General features: G+C 42.2%; 1 protein-coding gene across 5 annotated transcripts in view; it reads left to right on the top strand.

The window, feature by feature from the left end:
• The window catches only part of LOC121180846 (VPS10 domain-containing receptor SorCS1), a 128,463-nt gene that overhangs the window by 95,121 nt on the left and 17,017 nt on the right, over positions 1–16,325 (top strand). For all 5 annotated transcript variants that reach the window (XR_005893972.1, XM_041036512.1, XM_041036511.1 and 2 more), the window contains exons 6-16: positions 1,357–1,421; positions 2,692–2,810; positions 3,019–3,108; positions 4,240–4,419; positions 5,541–5,687; positions 6,543–6,645; positions 9,384–9,460; positions 10,267–10,358; positions 10,734–10,841; positions 13,189–13,306; positions 15,084–15,217. Coding sequence is in view for 4 of the 5 variants with exons in the window: in XM_041036512.1 (XP_040892446.1) it covers positions 1,357–1,421; positions 2,692–2,810; positions 3,019–3,108; positions 4,240–4,419; positions 5,541–5,687; positions 6,543–6,645; positions 9,384–9,460; positions 10,267–10,358; positions 10,734–10,841; positions 13,189–13,306; positions 15,084–15,217 (1,233 nt within the window). In the remaining variant the exon portion in view is untranslated. The remainder of the gene's footprint in view (positions 1–1,356; positions 1,422–2,691; positions 2,811–3,018; positions 3,109–4,239; positions 4,420–5,540; positions 5,688–6,542; positions 6,646–9,383; positions 9,461–10,266; positions 10,359–10,733; positions 10,842–13,188; positions 13,307–15,083; positions 15,218–16,325) is intronic.

Below are 16,325 nucleotides of genomic sequence, written 5' to 3'. Positions count from 1 at the left end.
CTGATGCTGCAGAAGCTGTCAGAGATCTATTTTAGGACGCACACTGAGCAGGAGGTGTGGTGGTAGCCCTGATAATGAGGCTGCAGAGGGAGCTTATGTCTGCTGTACATGTGGCCACCAAACATGGAAGGAAGATGAAGAATGTAAGCTTGTTAGCAATTTGGCTCGGCCACACGGAGCAGGGGTCGATTGTGTGAGGCTCAGATTTGAACAAACAGCACTTTAAATTTTAACCCCATCCAGCTACAGTCAGCGCGTGAGCTCAAGAGTGTGCATCCATGAAAATGTCACATACATGTTACATTACAAATGTCTCCAAAAAAAACATCTGGAGCCGGCTGCGTGGGATATTTTTTTGAAAGGTAACAGCTCCATCTCATGACTAAGTGATTTTCTTTTTCTGCCTGTTCCGATGCCAAGCCTCATCAAAGACCGCACCGCTGTCCAAACCAGTGTCATACACGCACAGAGACACAACCGCTGGCCGGCAACTTAAAAGCTGACCTTTGCCTCCCAAGCTTAAACAAACCATGTCGCTCCACTAACTCAAAGACTTTTTCTTTGCCTGCCTGTTCTTTGGCACCTGAATGGATTATTCAGAAAGAAAAAAATGGAAATGTGGTTTGGATAAGTAGGCCATCATATTCACAGCTGAGTTTCATCTGGGAAATCACCAATACTACCAATAAGTATAATGATTAGAAGTAATGGTGGTCTGTGTCTCTCACTGTGTCTGCTTCTCATTCCCCTCACACAGACCCCCCTTTATTTCTCTCCCCATTTATGTGTGCGCTACCTGTCGACACATTCTCTCTTTCTCTCTCTCTTCCTCTCTTTCTCTCCCCCGTCTCCCTCCACCTCCCCGTTCTCTCCCCCTCCGTGCGTGTGCTGCCTTTGCTTCTCCTCTGATCCCCCAGTCTTTTTAATACATATTTAATGCCGTAATGATTATATGCTATTCCATCTGTGGGCATCCCTACTGTAGCGAGAAAATCAATGGCTTTTCCTCTGCTAATGATGTCAGGAAACGTCCTCCTCCATCTTTCGGGGTTGGGGGAAGAGAGCTTCTGGGGGCTCTAAACATTTAGATCACTCAGTAAACCTGAGGTGTTTTTTCCTTACACTTTCAACTGCCATGGACAATGAAGACACAGACATGGTGATTCCTGCAGCCAATTCCTGCTGATGTTTACCACAGCTGTCATATCACTTGACTTACATTCTCTGTAGTTATAAATTTGTCAGACTTTGCAGCATGCAATCTCTCAGGTCAGACAGCAGCTACAGTAGGTGGCATCTGCCCAGAGGCTAAAGACCAATGGTGATGTTCCTGAAACACATTTGTCTGCCTTTCAGGTCGAAAATGGGTTTGGACAAAGAGCCGGGCTTAATTCACCTGGAAACCAGCATCTCTGAAGGACGTGAGTAATTGAATTCTGAGTTCAGCGCTCCTTTTTCTGGTGTCTCTGTACTGTACGGTGAGCATTGTGCTAAAGTAGAGAGGAACTGGGAGCTGTGTGGACAATTCTGCTGAAGGGTAATGCAAAGGGACAGCGGAAATGGCCAAGTCTGGGGACATACAATGACAATGGAGAGAAAAGTAATGCATATATTAGAATGCTTTTAAAAGCAAGTGATTTAGCTCAGTGGCACTCTTGTAGATATAGATAAACATCACTTATTCTTCTGAATGACAGTGAACGCTGGGATATTGTGGAGCTGATATATAGAATTTGACTTGATTTACTTACTGAGTCTGGTGTCAAAAAAAGTTTTTGTCTTTCCCAAGATTTCCTCGTTTCATTATCTACATTATTTTGCCCAGGACAAATACTTAGATACTTACATTTTTAAGTATTTGTCTTAACAAATCATGTATTCACAATCCATATAATAAACTTAAAAAAAAACAAACTTTAAAGGGGAACGCTACCTTTTTGTATAAAAGATGGAGTCATGTACTCTGGTGGCGTCATCAGGGGCTTGGGTTTTAAGACAACAAAATTATAACAGGAAGCTTGTGTTACAATCTAAAGGCATGGAGTTTGAAAGACATCGGTATTAATCAGGAAGGGAGTGCCCCCCCCCCCACCCCTCCAATTTTATGGAAGTGCAGCGGAGCGTTGACAGAGTAGCCCTTTAATACTTAATAAAGACTGTATCCTCTCCATTACTCGTATTTTTTTCAAAAAGCTTTCAAAGTATCTGTGCTAGCCTTCTGTAAGAATACTTAATTTGAGGCCGACACAACAGAAAAAGACACATAAGACATACAAATACACACACTCAAACACCAGTTGTGTCAGATGTTACAGTCATATAGACAGAGACTATCACAATTGATCATGTGCACGAGGAGGAAGCCGACACATATTTGGCAGAGGCTAACGTGTGGGGACAGCTCTCTCCCAGCGCCGCGATTGAAGGCAAAGAAAGCAATTGGCCTCTCTGGTCATCTGTCTTCCCCTCCGCCCGGCTCCTCCCTTACTGGGACCACTTTATTGACACGAGTAATGTAGGAAGCCAAAAGAGGCCGCTTAGCTCTGGGTGAGGGCTGCCTTTCTTCATTGGCTTCTACCATTGCTGAAGCCATGGCTTGACGTGTGTGTGTGTGTGTGTGTGTGTGTGTGTGTGTGTGTGTGTGTGTGTGTGTGTGTGTGTGTGTGTGTGTGTGTGTGTGTGTGTGAGCAGAGGCACTGTACGTCACCTGCAAGCTACAGAACTGCACAGATGCCAACAAGGGCAAACCATTCCCCGGCTACATTGACCCCAATTCTCTGGTGGTGCAAGATGAGTATGTGTTTGTCCAGGTGGGTAATTGTCCAGTTTGCTCAGTGAAAAACATCAGAACAGTGTATGAGGATTTTGTAGGAAATTTTTTTCAAGGTCATTCTTAGAGACGTGCTGTGAGTGCAGCCTTCTGTGTCCATGTGGTGTGGGAAAAAAAAGGCTTTATCTGTTTTTTTTTTCTATACGTGTCTCCAAAATGTTTTCACTCAACGGCTTCATCACCTTAAGGTATCAACGGCGGGGAGGCCAATCTACTACGTGTCTGCTAAAAGAGATGTCTTTACCCCCATGAAGCTGCCCAAGTACACCCTGCCCAAGGTAACAAATATGTCTCCAAGTGAATATTCCAATGAACAGTTACTCATGAGAGTCTGATGATTTAAAAAGTCAAAATTTCATCATCAGTCACCAAGAATATATATGAGTGAAGTTCGAGAAAGTTTCTGCACTCAGAGGCACGTAACTATACGCTTCCAGCTCTGTCTGGTACGTGGGCTAAAGTTGCAGTAAAGCGCCAGTTCGTCGCCTGCTCTGTGTGACACTCCTTTTGTAATTTATGGGCAAATCAAGGCCAAAAGTAACTCTCACAGTGTTTCCACAATTGTTATTCCGTGCTGCTCTGTGTGCGCATGGCCTCACTTGTCACGTCCCCATTGACAATTAAACATGTTTTATTCAATCAAGCCCTGGGCTCCCCAGTTGCTGTCGGCTCACTGCGAGGTGTTATTGGCACAGTCAGAGGTAGATGAAGCACACAGCCAAACAGCACAGCCTCAGCTGCATAATCTCTGCCCAGTAAGCCTGGCATGGTGTTAATGATTGCTGTATCCTCTTACTTAAAATACAGGACTCGTGAATACAGAAGCACTCCTGATTATTGAATATGATTAAGCCCAGCAGGAGTGTGTGTATATTATATATATATATATATATATATATATATATATATATACATATATATATATATATATGCGAAAGCTCTCACAAATGTTAATTGCATGTAACGTTATATTAAGTTAGTTATTAATTATTATTATACTTTACCCTTTAATGCACTGAACGAAATGAAATCCTTTTCATATTATAACATATTTTCTTATTCCATATACAGAGGATATTTTCCTTTCATGACAACAAATCATTTTATCTTCTAACATGACATCTTTATCTCATTCAAAAAAAAGCTCCTTGTTGGGACATAACGTGGTACCTTGCTTTAACAAGAAACTGAAATATGTTTTTCTAACAAGAAAATCTAACTTTTTTATGTTAAAACGACATATTTTACTTAAAAAAATCAACATATCTTACTAAAACACTTCTCATTATATAATATACCTCAGCACTAAGGTAAGGTAGAAGTGAAGACGAAGTGAAGAAATATAAAACACTGTGGTAACATGACAGAGCTCTATAATGAAATGTGGTGCACTGCTGCCTCTCTGCCAGGACCTGCATGTGATCAGCACAGATGAGAACCGTGTGGTGGCAGCCGTACAGGAGTGGAACCAGAACGAAACCTACAACCTGTACGTGTCGGACACGTCGGGGGTCTACTACACTCTGGCTCTGGAGAATGTGGTCAGCAGCATGGGCCCCGAGGGCAACGTCATGGTCGATCTGTACGAGGTAAAACAAACAAACACTGATGTGGTAGCAGATATGATGATATAAAATCTGTGCTTCAAGTAGCAAACAGTGATGCTGTGCTGGAAGCAGACCAGGCTCTGCTTTAGTTCTGGATTTGTATGCTGTGCACGAGGCCTTTTGTTACCCCCAGGTGTACAGTAGTCATTTTTGCCCAATTTCTTCTTTTTAAAATAACAGCATCAAATAAAGGCATGCTTGATAAGTGCCCAGCCCACCAGTTTATTATGAACACTGATCAATATTTTAGAGCTGGGAGGCAAAGAAGATGGAATGCACTTCTTTTGTCATTTTGGAAATACGAACCCTGCTGCTGTAGGCCTACAGTCTTCAGAGCACATCGTGTGAATATGAAGCAGCTTCAAAGTGCTGACATCAACAAAGGCGAAGAGGGGGGGGGGGGATTGTGCCAGGGATATAGATTTTTGGGAGGCTGAGATTATTTCTTTCTTTGATGAATAACTGCAGATATTACTTCACAAAATGCATCTAATCCCAAAAAAAAAAAAGTGTGTGTTTAGGACTAATGCTGAAGCTCTGGGACTACGCAGGTATGATTTTTAAAGACATATTAGCTGCAAATGTAGGGTAATACTATATCTCTGAATCAAATAATTAAGCCATCGATGATGCCGCTCATGTCTCGCCGTGGCCTCCGTGATAGAATCGAATCCACCGTCTTGATTGGGGTCACCACCCAAAACGTAGGATATGCTAAATCTCTCCTCCAAGGGAGATTGAAGTATCTGCCAATTACTAAAGTGGAGTTTCTTTGCCTGATGCGACTGTCACTGACTCAATTCAGTATCCCTGAACTGTTCCTCGGGGCCTCCAACAAGGAGTCAGATTCATTTAAGACACACATTGATTACTCACAAGTCCCCGAGACAGTCGATCATTTCCCGCTCAGTGTTTGTGGCCGTATTTGGGTTTTGTCGGGAATACAGAAGAGGTAAGCATGCGTGGCTGCGCCGCCCCAGGACATGTGATTAGCTTTGCGGTGCATTGCATTTGTTTTCTGCAATGCGACGTGAAGATATGGAAATGCTTAATATTCTTTGGACGTGTAAAGTCTGCATCTGCATCTTTGTCTAATTTTCCAGGTGGCGGGAATTAAAGGGATGTTCCTAGCCAACAAAAAGACGGATAACCAAGTAAAGACGTACATCACCTACAACAGAGGCAGAGACTGGAGGCTGCTGCAGGCCCCGAGCAAAGACCTAAGGGGCAACAGCATTTACTGTGTGCTGGTGAGTGTCTGTGTGTGTGTCTGCGAGCACGCTGAGTTCATACATGTTTTTCGCAAGTGCGCGCTTCCATCAAAGAGGGGCCTTGACAGGAGTTGACTGATCCCAGCAGCAATGAGAGGCCGAGCTCAGAAAGAGCAGCGCCCGTCAAAGCTGAGTGCTCTGAGGCTGCTGAGCTGAAAGGTCAGCCATTTTGATTCAGTCCAATAAGCCGACCTCCCATTTAAGAAACACAGAGACAGAGGTGTCATACAGATCTGTCTTTCTTGGAGTTGCGTGCTTCTCACAGTGTAGCTGAGCTGAGATTTCACCTAAAGTTGGACATTTTAAAACAAAGAATCCAACTGTGAACCTGTTTAACGACAGACATGTTGACTATGTGTTCCAGTGATGGTTTGGATCACTGCTGCATACTTCAGCACATCATTTACGAGGCACATCTGCACATCTTCTCTTAACATGGCTTCATATACAAAAATAATCAGCCCTCTTTGATAAACCAATTAGCGATTCTGTGGCACGCCTCGCCTTCTACCTATATTACACAGTCATTTGTCAGGAAATGTCAGAGTTTTAATAAACCTCTAAACAGCCCGTCACAACATGGCCTGCACCACTGGCATTTTGCTGGGTCGTAATGAGAATTGTGTCGGTAAAGGTTAACCCAATCAAAATTAATGGTGAGACCAGCCAATGGGGAAATGGTGTTTGTGATAAAACTTATGACTCGGGAGGGTTGAGGATCCAAGTCGATGCCACGGCCGTTTTATTCAGAAGTGTCTTTTTAGTGATACTGTTGGCCTGGTTTTGATAGTTTTTGATAATTGAGTTTGTGATTTCTTTTTTATTTTTCTGCAGCCATACTGTTCGTTACATCTCCATCTTCACGTGTCTGCAAATCCCTACACATCTGGAAACATCGCCAGCAGGGACTCGGCGCCGGGGATCATTGTTGCATCAGGTGGGTGAGAGAGAATCTCTTTTCTCGTTCGTCTGTGAGTTCTGACTGGGTTTCTTTAAAAACAGAGCTCCTGACCATTTTCTGTTTTATCTATTGAATGGTGATTAATACATACATCCTTTGTATTTCTTGACTAATAGAATGAAACGTCCTTCAGAGGTACTGGATTAAACAATCTTGCATTTTATGATTTCAAAAATGAGTTACATGTCGCAGAAGCTGGTCAAACTCTAAAATAATGTTAAGTGAATTTATCCAGGTGAAATAATCAGTGAATTCTGAATTGTGTGGCTTAAACTTTATTCATCAGGAGACAACAAAGGAGACATGAAAAGACCCATCTGGTTGTCTCCAAGTCTTCTATTTTTTTTAAATTTTTTTATTGGCAATGGTGCTCATGATCGAGTTGTGTATCTCCTTTTTAGCAGTTTCTTTTTTCCATCTGGGGATGCGTTAGATAGCGTTATGCTAATTCAAAGAGACAAAGGCCATGAAAATCACTTAGACAAAGAAGAAAAGAAATCTCCCTCTCTCAGTTAGCTGAAAATCTTGGCACTCAGCATTTCTGTGCAGTGACGTTTCCACTGCGGCTCTCGATGCCGAGCTCATTTGTGCAATTGCATTTGACTGTTTGGTCTTTTCTTTTTTTTTTTTTAATCTTGTCCAGTGTGTTCAATTGTTTGTGCCTGTTCAGCATCAGTGTACAACTCCCACAGGCACCTGACAACATGCGTGTGTCACCTCACCTTTGAACGGGGGCAAATGACAGGACAACAGAAAGCCAGAGCCCCAAAAACTATACAGTCCTCATGGTTTAGTCCTCAGAGCATCACTGTTCCTGAGAACACGGGAGAGAGAGAGAGCAAAGACTCTCATTGACTCAGTGTGGGGAAAACAAAGAAACAGAGGAATATGAGATCAGCAGCCCCCCAGGTGAATTCACACCTCAGTGATATTTTCTCCCGCGTGGACCGGCACTGTCAATAACACATCGGGACACGCCTCAGGTGTCTGGAGAAGGCCAAGCTTCTGCTTAAAGTTTGAGTGTCTGGACTTTTGTGAAACCATTGTGAATTAAACAGGTTTCAGGGATGTGGGGACAGAGCTTAAAGTTTTTTTTTTTTTTTTGTTTAATTTGCGCGTCATTATTCAAGTAAGAAAATGGCCGAAATACAAAGAGGAAATATTAATAATTTTGCTTGTAAAACACTCCTCAGTCCAACAGTGAGAATGGATGCCAAACCTTCAGGGAAAATTCGGTTCTTTTACAAACTGAGCCTAATTTTGGAAATTTGGAAATCTGAGGAGATGGTGACATTGCAAATCCAACAGCATAAGGACCACAAGCAGGCACACAATCAGAGTGAGTGTAAACAAACAGTGTGAAATCTGTTGGAAATGTTGTTTAATGTTTACATTAACATTCAACTTAAAATCTTGGATTTGTATCTGAAGGTCGATTTCCACATGTCTGCATGGGCTGCCACTCTCCTGTCCTGCTGTACTTAGGTACAATTTTTGTGCCACAACATTAAAACCAGTATCTGGTTTTAATGTTGTGGCAGTGATCAGTGTACATCACTCTGAAATGGGCCATTGTGCATGAGGAGCACTTAGTAACTTAGTAAGATGTTTTTACAGCTGCTAGGGAGGATGGTCAAAGTTAGTAGTAAATGTAAGTCAGTGAATTATACGACCAGCTGTTTCCACTCCCAGTCTGTAACAGTCATTGCAGCAGTAGTTCGGTGGTAGTAAAAAAAAAAAAATTAAGTAATTCAGTGCAGGTGGGAGACTCCATGGGAACAGAGTCACTGTCACTGCTTTCAGTGTCTGTTGCGAAAAAAAGACACAGATTCATGAAATGCCAGGCAATACACAGCAGGTGTAGACGTTAACATGAGAGTAACTACCGCTGATGGATGACAGCCACGTGCACCGTCGTCTGTTGTACACAATCAGGGAGAGAGGTAGAGGAACGCTGGAGCGACGATCTGTGAGTCGTATATATGTCGAATATGTGAAGGGGCTGTGTTCAAGCTAAACTGTGCTAAAAGTTGCTCTTTGTAGAGTTCCTTAACAACAAGCTTGGATAATAACAGGTTTTACTGAGCTTCTGTTGAAAGCTGTTAGTTTGTTTGGGCTGCCACCAATGTACACACACCACAACCGCCCAGCACCGCATCAAGGTGAGAACATCGACCACAGGAGGTCAAGGAAAACAAGATTTTCAGGGGATGTTAAGTCGCTCTCTGAATTTTGGGATGGTGAAGCAAATTGTTTCTCAGGGAGGGTTCAGACTAGAAGGCAGCCGTGCCTCCGAAACACTCACAGTACTTTCCAGCCTTGTGTTTAACCACCTGGCACCAATTACAGGCTAAATTAAAGCAAGTACAACAGTCTGCACAGCATTAGGAAAGCTTGTCTTAATATGGTCCGAACTGCTGAAAGATGAATACAGTAATCTGGATTTATTGGTTAATTTAGGAGTATGGGCAAATGTCGCACTGCACGGCGGATCTTCTGGAGCACTGTAATTACAGCCCCCAGTGTGCAGCTGCAGGCTGGAGCCCCCTGCTGCATCAAACACTGCCTGTCTGAAGGCTTTCTCTAAAATTTGGGGTTTATTCACTTTCAAATAGAATTCATTTTCTGTGTTTGCATTATGCTGTTTCCGTATCTCAAAAAAAAAAAAAAAAACTTACTGTAGTTTCTGTTCTATCTGTTCTGTGAACCTCCAGGCTCAATTGGCTCAGAGCTGACCACCAGCAATGTCAGTGTGTACATCACCTCAGATGCAGGAAACACATGGAGACAGGTGAGGGAACCTTTTATATTGTAATAATGTCCTACTGTTCAAGTTGAACTGAAATTGAAATTCTCCTCGGTTTGTTGTGAAATTAGAAAGTATAACTACAATGACACTGCAGCTATTGAGCATATATACTTTTTTTTTTCTTTTCTCATGAGATAATGATAGTGTTTTGGAAATAACTGAAATAAATGTTTTGGAAACCACATCTGCCTTGAAGCTTAGATGAATGTTTCCCATGGCACCAGGTGACTGACACTGAAGGGCGGACTTTGTTAGGGGACATGCTGTCAACTTCTGTCCTTCTCACTTAAAAACCTCAGACTTTATGTCTTAAAAACTTTCCATACACACAGGCTGTGTTCACACCTTAGCGTTTACATCCGTCTTGGGTGATCCAATCATAAATGGACAGCGTGCAAAGTGCGTCAGTTCACACCTGGCATTAAAATGCCTCTACATATTGGTCTGGGGTGACCACACTGGGGTGCTCAGATCTCACGTCCCCACTCTAAACACACACGTCATTTCCAAATGCAAAGACAAAATGCGTTGTTGTTCTTAAAATGCAGGAGGCAGCGATTAAATGGCAACTGGCCAAATGGAGCACCATGAACTGACTGACCTGCCACCCTCTTAAACTCAATATCATCCTCCTCCTCGTCACTCACTCTGATCCTTATACCCTAGCCAGTGTTGATGTAGCAAGGTCTAAGTGTGATGTGTACAGTACAGTACAGTACAGTGTGGGTGTGTGCAGACGTGTTGGACATCGAGCCACTGCACTGAGTTTTGGTTTTTTTTTTCTGCAGATCTTCGATGAGGAGTATGCAGTGCTCTATCTCGACCAAGGAGGCGCCTTAGTTGCAATAAGACACACTCCACTACCCATCCGACACCTGTGGTGAGTCATTATGATGAAGACGCAATTTGTCACAGCATGACTAATTCCCTCGGAGGAAGCTTCAAGTCTTAAGTTAGTCAAACAAAGGCAAATGAGTTTTTCTTCGAGCTGGGGGACAATATTATTCTGGTCAGAAAAGCCATGGGAAAATTCTGCTTTGACAATTGTTATTTGATTTCACCTTTCTGCGTTTGAAGCCATAACCAGTCTAACTTCCACTCATCAGTGTTCACTGAGCAGAGTGCAGAGCGCAGAGCCTCAGCCCTGCGCTGAATATGAAATAAAGTTGTTAGCCACCTCTCAGGGTCATTAGCTTGTGCACACAGTCGGGGGATTAGCACCGGTCCCTTGTGCAAAGGCTGTTTGTGTTGCCAGGTTGAGCTTTGACGAAGGACGGCAGTGGAACAAGTACAGCTTCACCAACACGCCTCTGTTCGTGGACGGGGTGCTGGGAGAGCCCGGGGAAGAGACTCTCATCATGACGTGAGTGACAAAGATTTGTCAACATGGAAATCTATCAATCACACTGAAAAATCAAAGTCACGACAAATAGTTTCTGTGTGTGTGTGTGTGTGTGTGTGTGTGTGTGTGTGTGTGTGTGTGTGTGTGTGTGTGTGTGTGTGTGTGTGTGTGTGTGTGTGTGTGTGTGTGTGTGTGTGTGGATACAACCCGAGCCTGTGCTTCCTGCATCTATAAGCCCGCTCGATTCAGCATTCCTGACTGCCTGTTTTCCTTTTCATGAATAAAAAAAAAAGATTTCTCTCAAGGTCTACCCAACATCAAACCTGGCAGTCTCCAGATTATGATCACAGGAGATCAGTGCTTTGGCAGCGAGCGACAACGTTACTGTCCATCTGAAGAACATGAAGGGAAATGATCAAAATGATCAAAAAAAAAATGCCTGAGAAAACAGACATGAAACTTTGGTTCCAAAAAGTTTTAACAGCATTAAAAAGTGGGAAGAGTAGTGAGTACGATTTGGCAGATTTATGAAGATTCCCGTTGTGTTCTTTCACATTTATTATTAGAATAGCCCAAAGCTCAAGTGCCTGCATAAGGGGATGACGCGGCACTACTCCCTTATTGCAGAAGAGATTTAGGACTTTGGGATGTGTTACCAAAGGGTTTCCACAGCCATTACATCAATGTTTCATGACACTTGCCATAAATGACAGACTGACAGCCGGCTCAGTAGTCATCTCTACAGGAGAGTGATAAGGCACAGCTGGAGAGACGGAGAGGGACAGACAGAATAAGAAAATGCACAGCAATAGAAGAGAAAGAGCTGAAGGGGGAAAGGGGCAGTGTAAAGATGCTGACAGGTCTACACTGAGAGTAAGTCCTCGCCTTCACGCCGCCTCTCAGCTGCCAGACACACCATTAGTTTTCATAAGAGCATCATGCACTGTTTTCTTATCAATTTGTACTCATTTTTACAGTAAGTGCCTGTCATGGTCGGGTGCCTCGAGAGCTAATTGACAGATTGATTGTGATAAATATGTTGTGGTATGAATGGTGAGTGGGGTCAGTGCAGAGAAACACACCCACTCAATTTAGCTGGAGATGGAATATTTATCTGGTTAGTCTCATAACCTTGGATTCAGTTTTGTTTCTGACCATTGCAAAACTGTGGATATTCATTCAGAAGACTTTAAGCACGTTTTTCAGTAACAGCAGTTCAAATTTGCAATAAAACAAAATAAAACCACAAAAAAAACACGTTCTAACAGCTCGTTGCTGTTAATGAATCTCAAGTAAAGACCAGAGTCAGGGCCGCAGTGCCATAGGGCAGGTGTTGTCAGGTTTCCTGTTTCTCTACACTGACTCCTGAATAAAAGCAAAATGCCAAAAATATCTTTAAGAAAAAAAAAGGGAAAGAAAAAGACCAAAGCCAACAATGTGTCAAGGCGCCAGCATACTCCCGAACCTCCTCCCTCTCGTAGCTTTCAGACGTCAGAATTAGGAGCTGCATCCGACAAAGTTCTATAATTATGTGAAATTGACAATTCGACTCCTTCTTTGAGCAGTGATTGGCCAGCTGTCTGGAGGTGAGAGAGCAAAGGAAGCAGGTGTTCTCTCTCAAGCTTTTGTTTTGCATTCGCTACCCAACTATTTATGTCACTTTTCACGAGTACAAACACCAGTAATGCCTTCCTCCGTATACCCTCTGTCTGTGGCGCTCAGCCATAAGCACATTTGTTCTTTTAACAATTGTACAATATGTAGTTTGACACCAAACTCTATTCAGTAACTTTTTTTTCAGCTCTTTCTGACTTACAGTCTTTTCTCAGCAGAGGAAGTTTGTCATTTTTGGAAAAAAAAAAGAAAAAGGTTCATTTTCTTAATGAACTGTAGTTTTAACAAACATTAACCATAAAGGAGTAAATATCGTATTTATTGGTTAATATTTTCAGCAGCAAATTCTTATACATTTGGCGCTCCAGTGAGTATTTACAGCACCAGAAAAGTGAATATGGGATCAACTTAAAAAAAAAAAAACCAACAGGGTCCATTATTCATCATAATGACAGCAAAATGTCATCCAGCGCAACAGTGCGGCTCACTGTTGTGTTTTTAATCATTTGTGGACAGACAGAGGTCTGTGGCACAGAGGAATAAGATGTGTCAGACTTTGGATATGCAGATGACACTTGGGGAGAATCAATTTATTGTTGTTTTTGGTCTTTTGTGGAGTTTTTTTTTTTTTTTTTGACAGTAAGAAAAATGATTGCATATCACCAGACTTCTCCTTTAATACCATTTCAGTGTGATTATTATCTGTGGCGTGCTCTGTATGTAACAAGCAGCAGCATGCGTGGCTATTTTCCAGGATATTTGGCCACGTCAGTCATCGCTCAGAGTGGCAGCTGGTGAAAATAGACTTCAGGTCCATCTTCAACAGGAGGTGTACAGAGGCGGATTATCAGACGTGGCACCTGCACAACCAGGTACGGTCTATGCCAGCACAGAAATAGAGACTAGACTTGTTTATCACACATCCTACGAATGTTTTTTTTTTTCAGTTGGTAAAAAATCTTCAGGAAAAGCTCTAAAGGAAGACAGACTTCTAAACGAAGACAGTCTAAAACTAGATGCACTTTCTAGGTTTTAAAAATCAGTATGCTTTTGATGTAATATTATATTTTGGACCAAAATTATCACTAAAGCAAATAATGCACTGCTGCTTTCATTGTTTAGGTATTATTTTTTTATATATATATATAGAATAAAATTCTTGAATCATTCACCACACCTTTCATTTTAGACTCCATAGTGAGCAGTAAACTTAGGAACGAATGTCACTGTCATCACTTACAGATGAAGTGTTGAATGTTGTAATTGTTGCATATATAAATAATGTGCACAGGGAGTAATACAGCCTTGAAGATATACATTTATGAACAGGAAACAACTTTCAAATATAATGATATGGCAGAAAGGAAATACAGAGCTCTGGGTAGCACATAGGGAGTGATTTCAGATGAACCCTATGTGTTTAATGTCAGCACTTGCAGCTAACGGATGCACCTCCATTCTGCTTCATAAACTGTTTCAACTTAATGAGCTATTATTTCAAAATAAGATGTCAATTCCTCCTTGGAAAATTAAAAAAAAAAAAAAAAAAATCAAAAGTCAGAGAAGCTCGTCTTCACTGTAGCGCAGCCTCTTAAAGTTTGGCTGATACAGAGGTTAGCTTGATCAAACGCCAGACTCCGTCGTCAGGGGACGGCCGTGTCTGCTTTTAGACTGGCTGTGTAGCGAGTGGACTAAAGCTGGACGTCTCTCAGCTCCCAAAGCTTTTATGCAGATTCTACCCCGATTCCTGCTGATGCTCTGACTGAACCCACCCCTGCATACATTAAACCTGCCCGAAAACCCCTCAACTTGGCCAGGCCTGAAGCTGAGCCAGAGACTTAAAGCGTGCCTTTATTCATGGCCGGCTCCTGTAATTGGTTTAGACGCCCATATGCTCAGAGCAGGCTAATGATCAAAACATATAGCACGGGAGACGACAGGAGTCCAAGCCAATTACAGTGCTAACCCGCCTAAATGTACAGTGCCTCACTGTAGGTCCTAGTCTGCTGCAAAAAAAATAAACTGAACACCACCTCAGAGCACAGGACAGGATTTGTCTTAAAACCACTGGGAAAAGTTAAGGACATTTTCAAGAGCTGGAAGTGTATTTGTGGATGCAGCTGGATTTTTTAAGCATCTCACTACTGACACCTAATGCACAAAGACAGAATGTTCTGCTAATAAAAACAGCAGCAGTGTTGGCTGGAGGATGCAGTGAAACAGGCTGTTGTTATCCCAACTGATTTTATATTCACTTCCTACGCGTAGATACATGGCTAAAAATGGATTGGGTGCTGACAGCTTCAGCAACTGAAGCTCCTTCTTAATCATTCATCTCAATATTATAAAAAAAAAAAGAGAAAAAACTCAAGAAGCACATCCTCCACTGTGACTCCTGCGATGGAGGAGCAGTTGTTGAGTTTAGCACAGCGCGCAGCACAAGCCCGTAAATATTCGTTGAACAGGAATGCACAATGAGCTGAAGTAAAGCAAGGCAACGGTGCTTTTCACACACAGTGTGATGCACACATGCTTGGTTGCATCGTGTAAATTATTTATGGTGGCAAGTGTTACAAAAGCAGCTCATTTTTTAAAAACTCTCTCCATGTGACTTTCCTCTGGGTTATGCTTTTGAAATTGGGCCCACAGGGCGAGCCGTGCCTCATGGGAGTGAAAAGAATCTACCGAAAACTGAAGCCCACGTCCAGGTGCGTTATGGGAAAGACGTACTCTGTGTCGATGACGTCCGGCCCCTGTGAATGCACAGAGGCTGACTTTGAGTGGTGAGTATACCTTTTTCTTTTTTTTTTTAATCAATCCTATATTTATTCCCATTTGCATTATCTCTCTATGGTTGTTAAGGGAGAATGACACAAACTTTTCCAAAGCCAAGTCATGGTTCACTCGTCATGATGAGTGCTACTCAGAAAAGAGTTCTTTAATGTTTCTTTGGCTCTAGAGGGAGCTCTTTAAAATGTGAAAAAAAGAAATTTGATGTCATCTTGGTTATCTCAGCTTTGGTTTGGAGACTGCAAACTTAAAACATTAAGTCTGCTGCAAACTGGGGCAATGGAGTTTGAAATATGTGGCTGCTGAGGACGGGTCTAATGAAAAGATACATTTTGAGTGCCGTATGGGAAACGTAGGAGCCATAGGTTATTGGATCTTGACCTAAACAGCAGACTAAAAGTCGGATCTCCTTCCATTGTGACCTGTTTTACATGTACTGTATGTATCTTGTGAGCTCCACAACTTTAACTTTAAAGTACAATATTAATTTGCCAGAGTTTCCCTTTAAATGACCTACCTGTAAAAGCAAGGCACCACAACATGAATTTGACTTCCCAGACTTCTTGGGACGAGTTCCTTCCATGTGTCTGACAACAACAACAATTGTGCAACAATTAGAAAAATTGTGCTGTATATTGTTGTTTCCTGGTCTTTTTTTTTCTATGCTTATTACAGGTAATCTTCACGGTGCTGTTGTCATTTAACTCACTGTGTCCCACTTACTACATACCAACAGTTTGCAGTATGAAATACTAATACTACTTTTCACAGTATACTGTTTTTATAGTTATTATACAAGAAATCATTGTTGTTGTTGTTGTTGTTGCTGTTTTGCTGTTATCTTACATCCCTCTTTCCTAGTTCCTGTCACCCACTGTAGCCCTGTCCTTTTTTATATAACTGCAAGCAACACAAGCTTCCCAGGTGGTTTCCTATATCCTGTACAGTGTCCTGTGGTAATTTGTCAGTTGATCTTCTGTGTCAGAAGGTTTGGATCAGCCTCTCCATCACAGGCATAATACATTTCAAATTCACCTTTCAGGGCATCTAGCACAGGTTTGAACCCCAGTCTGGGCTCTTCTGTGCCTGTGTGGGTTTTCT

Source organism: Toxotes jaculatrix, chromosome 4 (genome assembly GCF_017976425.1).
Source record: "Toxotes jaculatrix isolate fToxJac2 chromosome 4, fToxJac2.pri, whole genome shotgun sequence".
In the NCBI taxonomy this organism is placed as follows: domain Eukaryota; kingdom Metazoa; phylum Chordata; class Actinopteri; family Toxotidae; genus Toxotes; species Toxotes jaculatrix.
The sequence above is the reverse complement of the archived record's forward strand: the minus strand, read 5'-3'. Positions and strand labels throughout refer to the sequence as shown.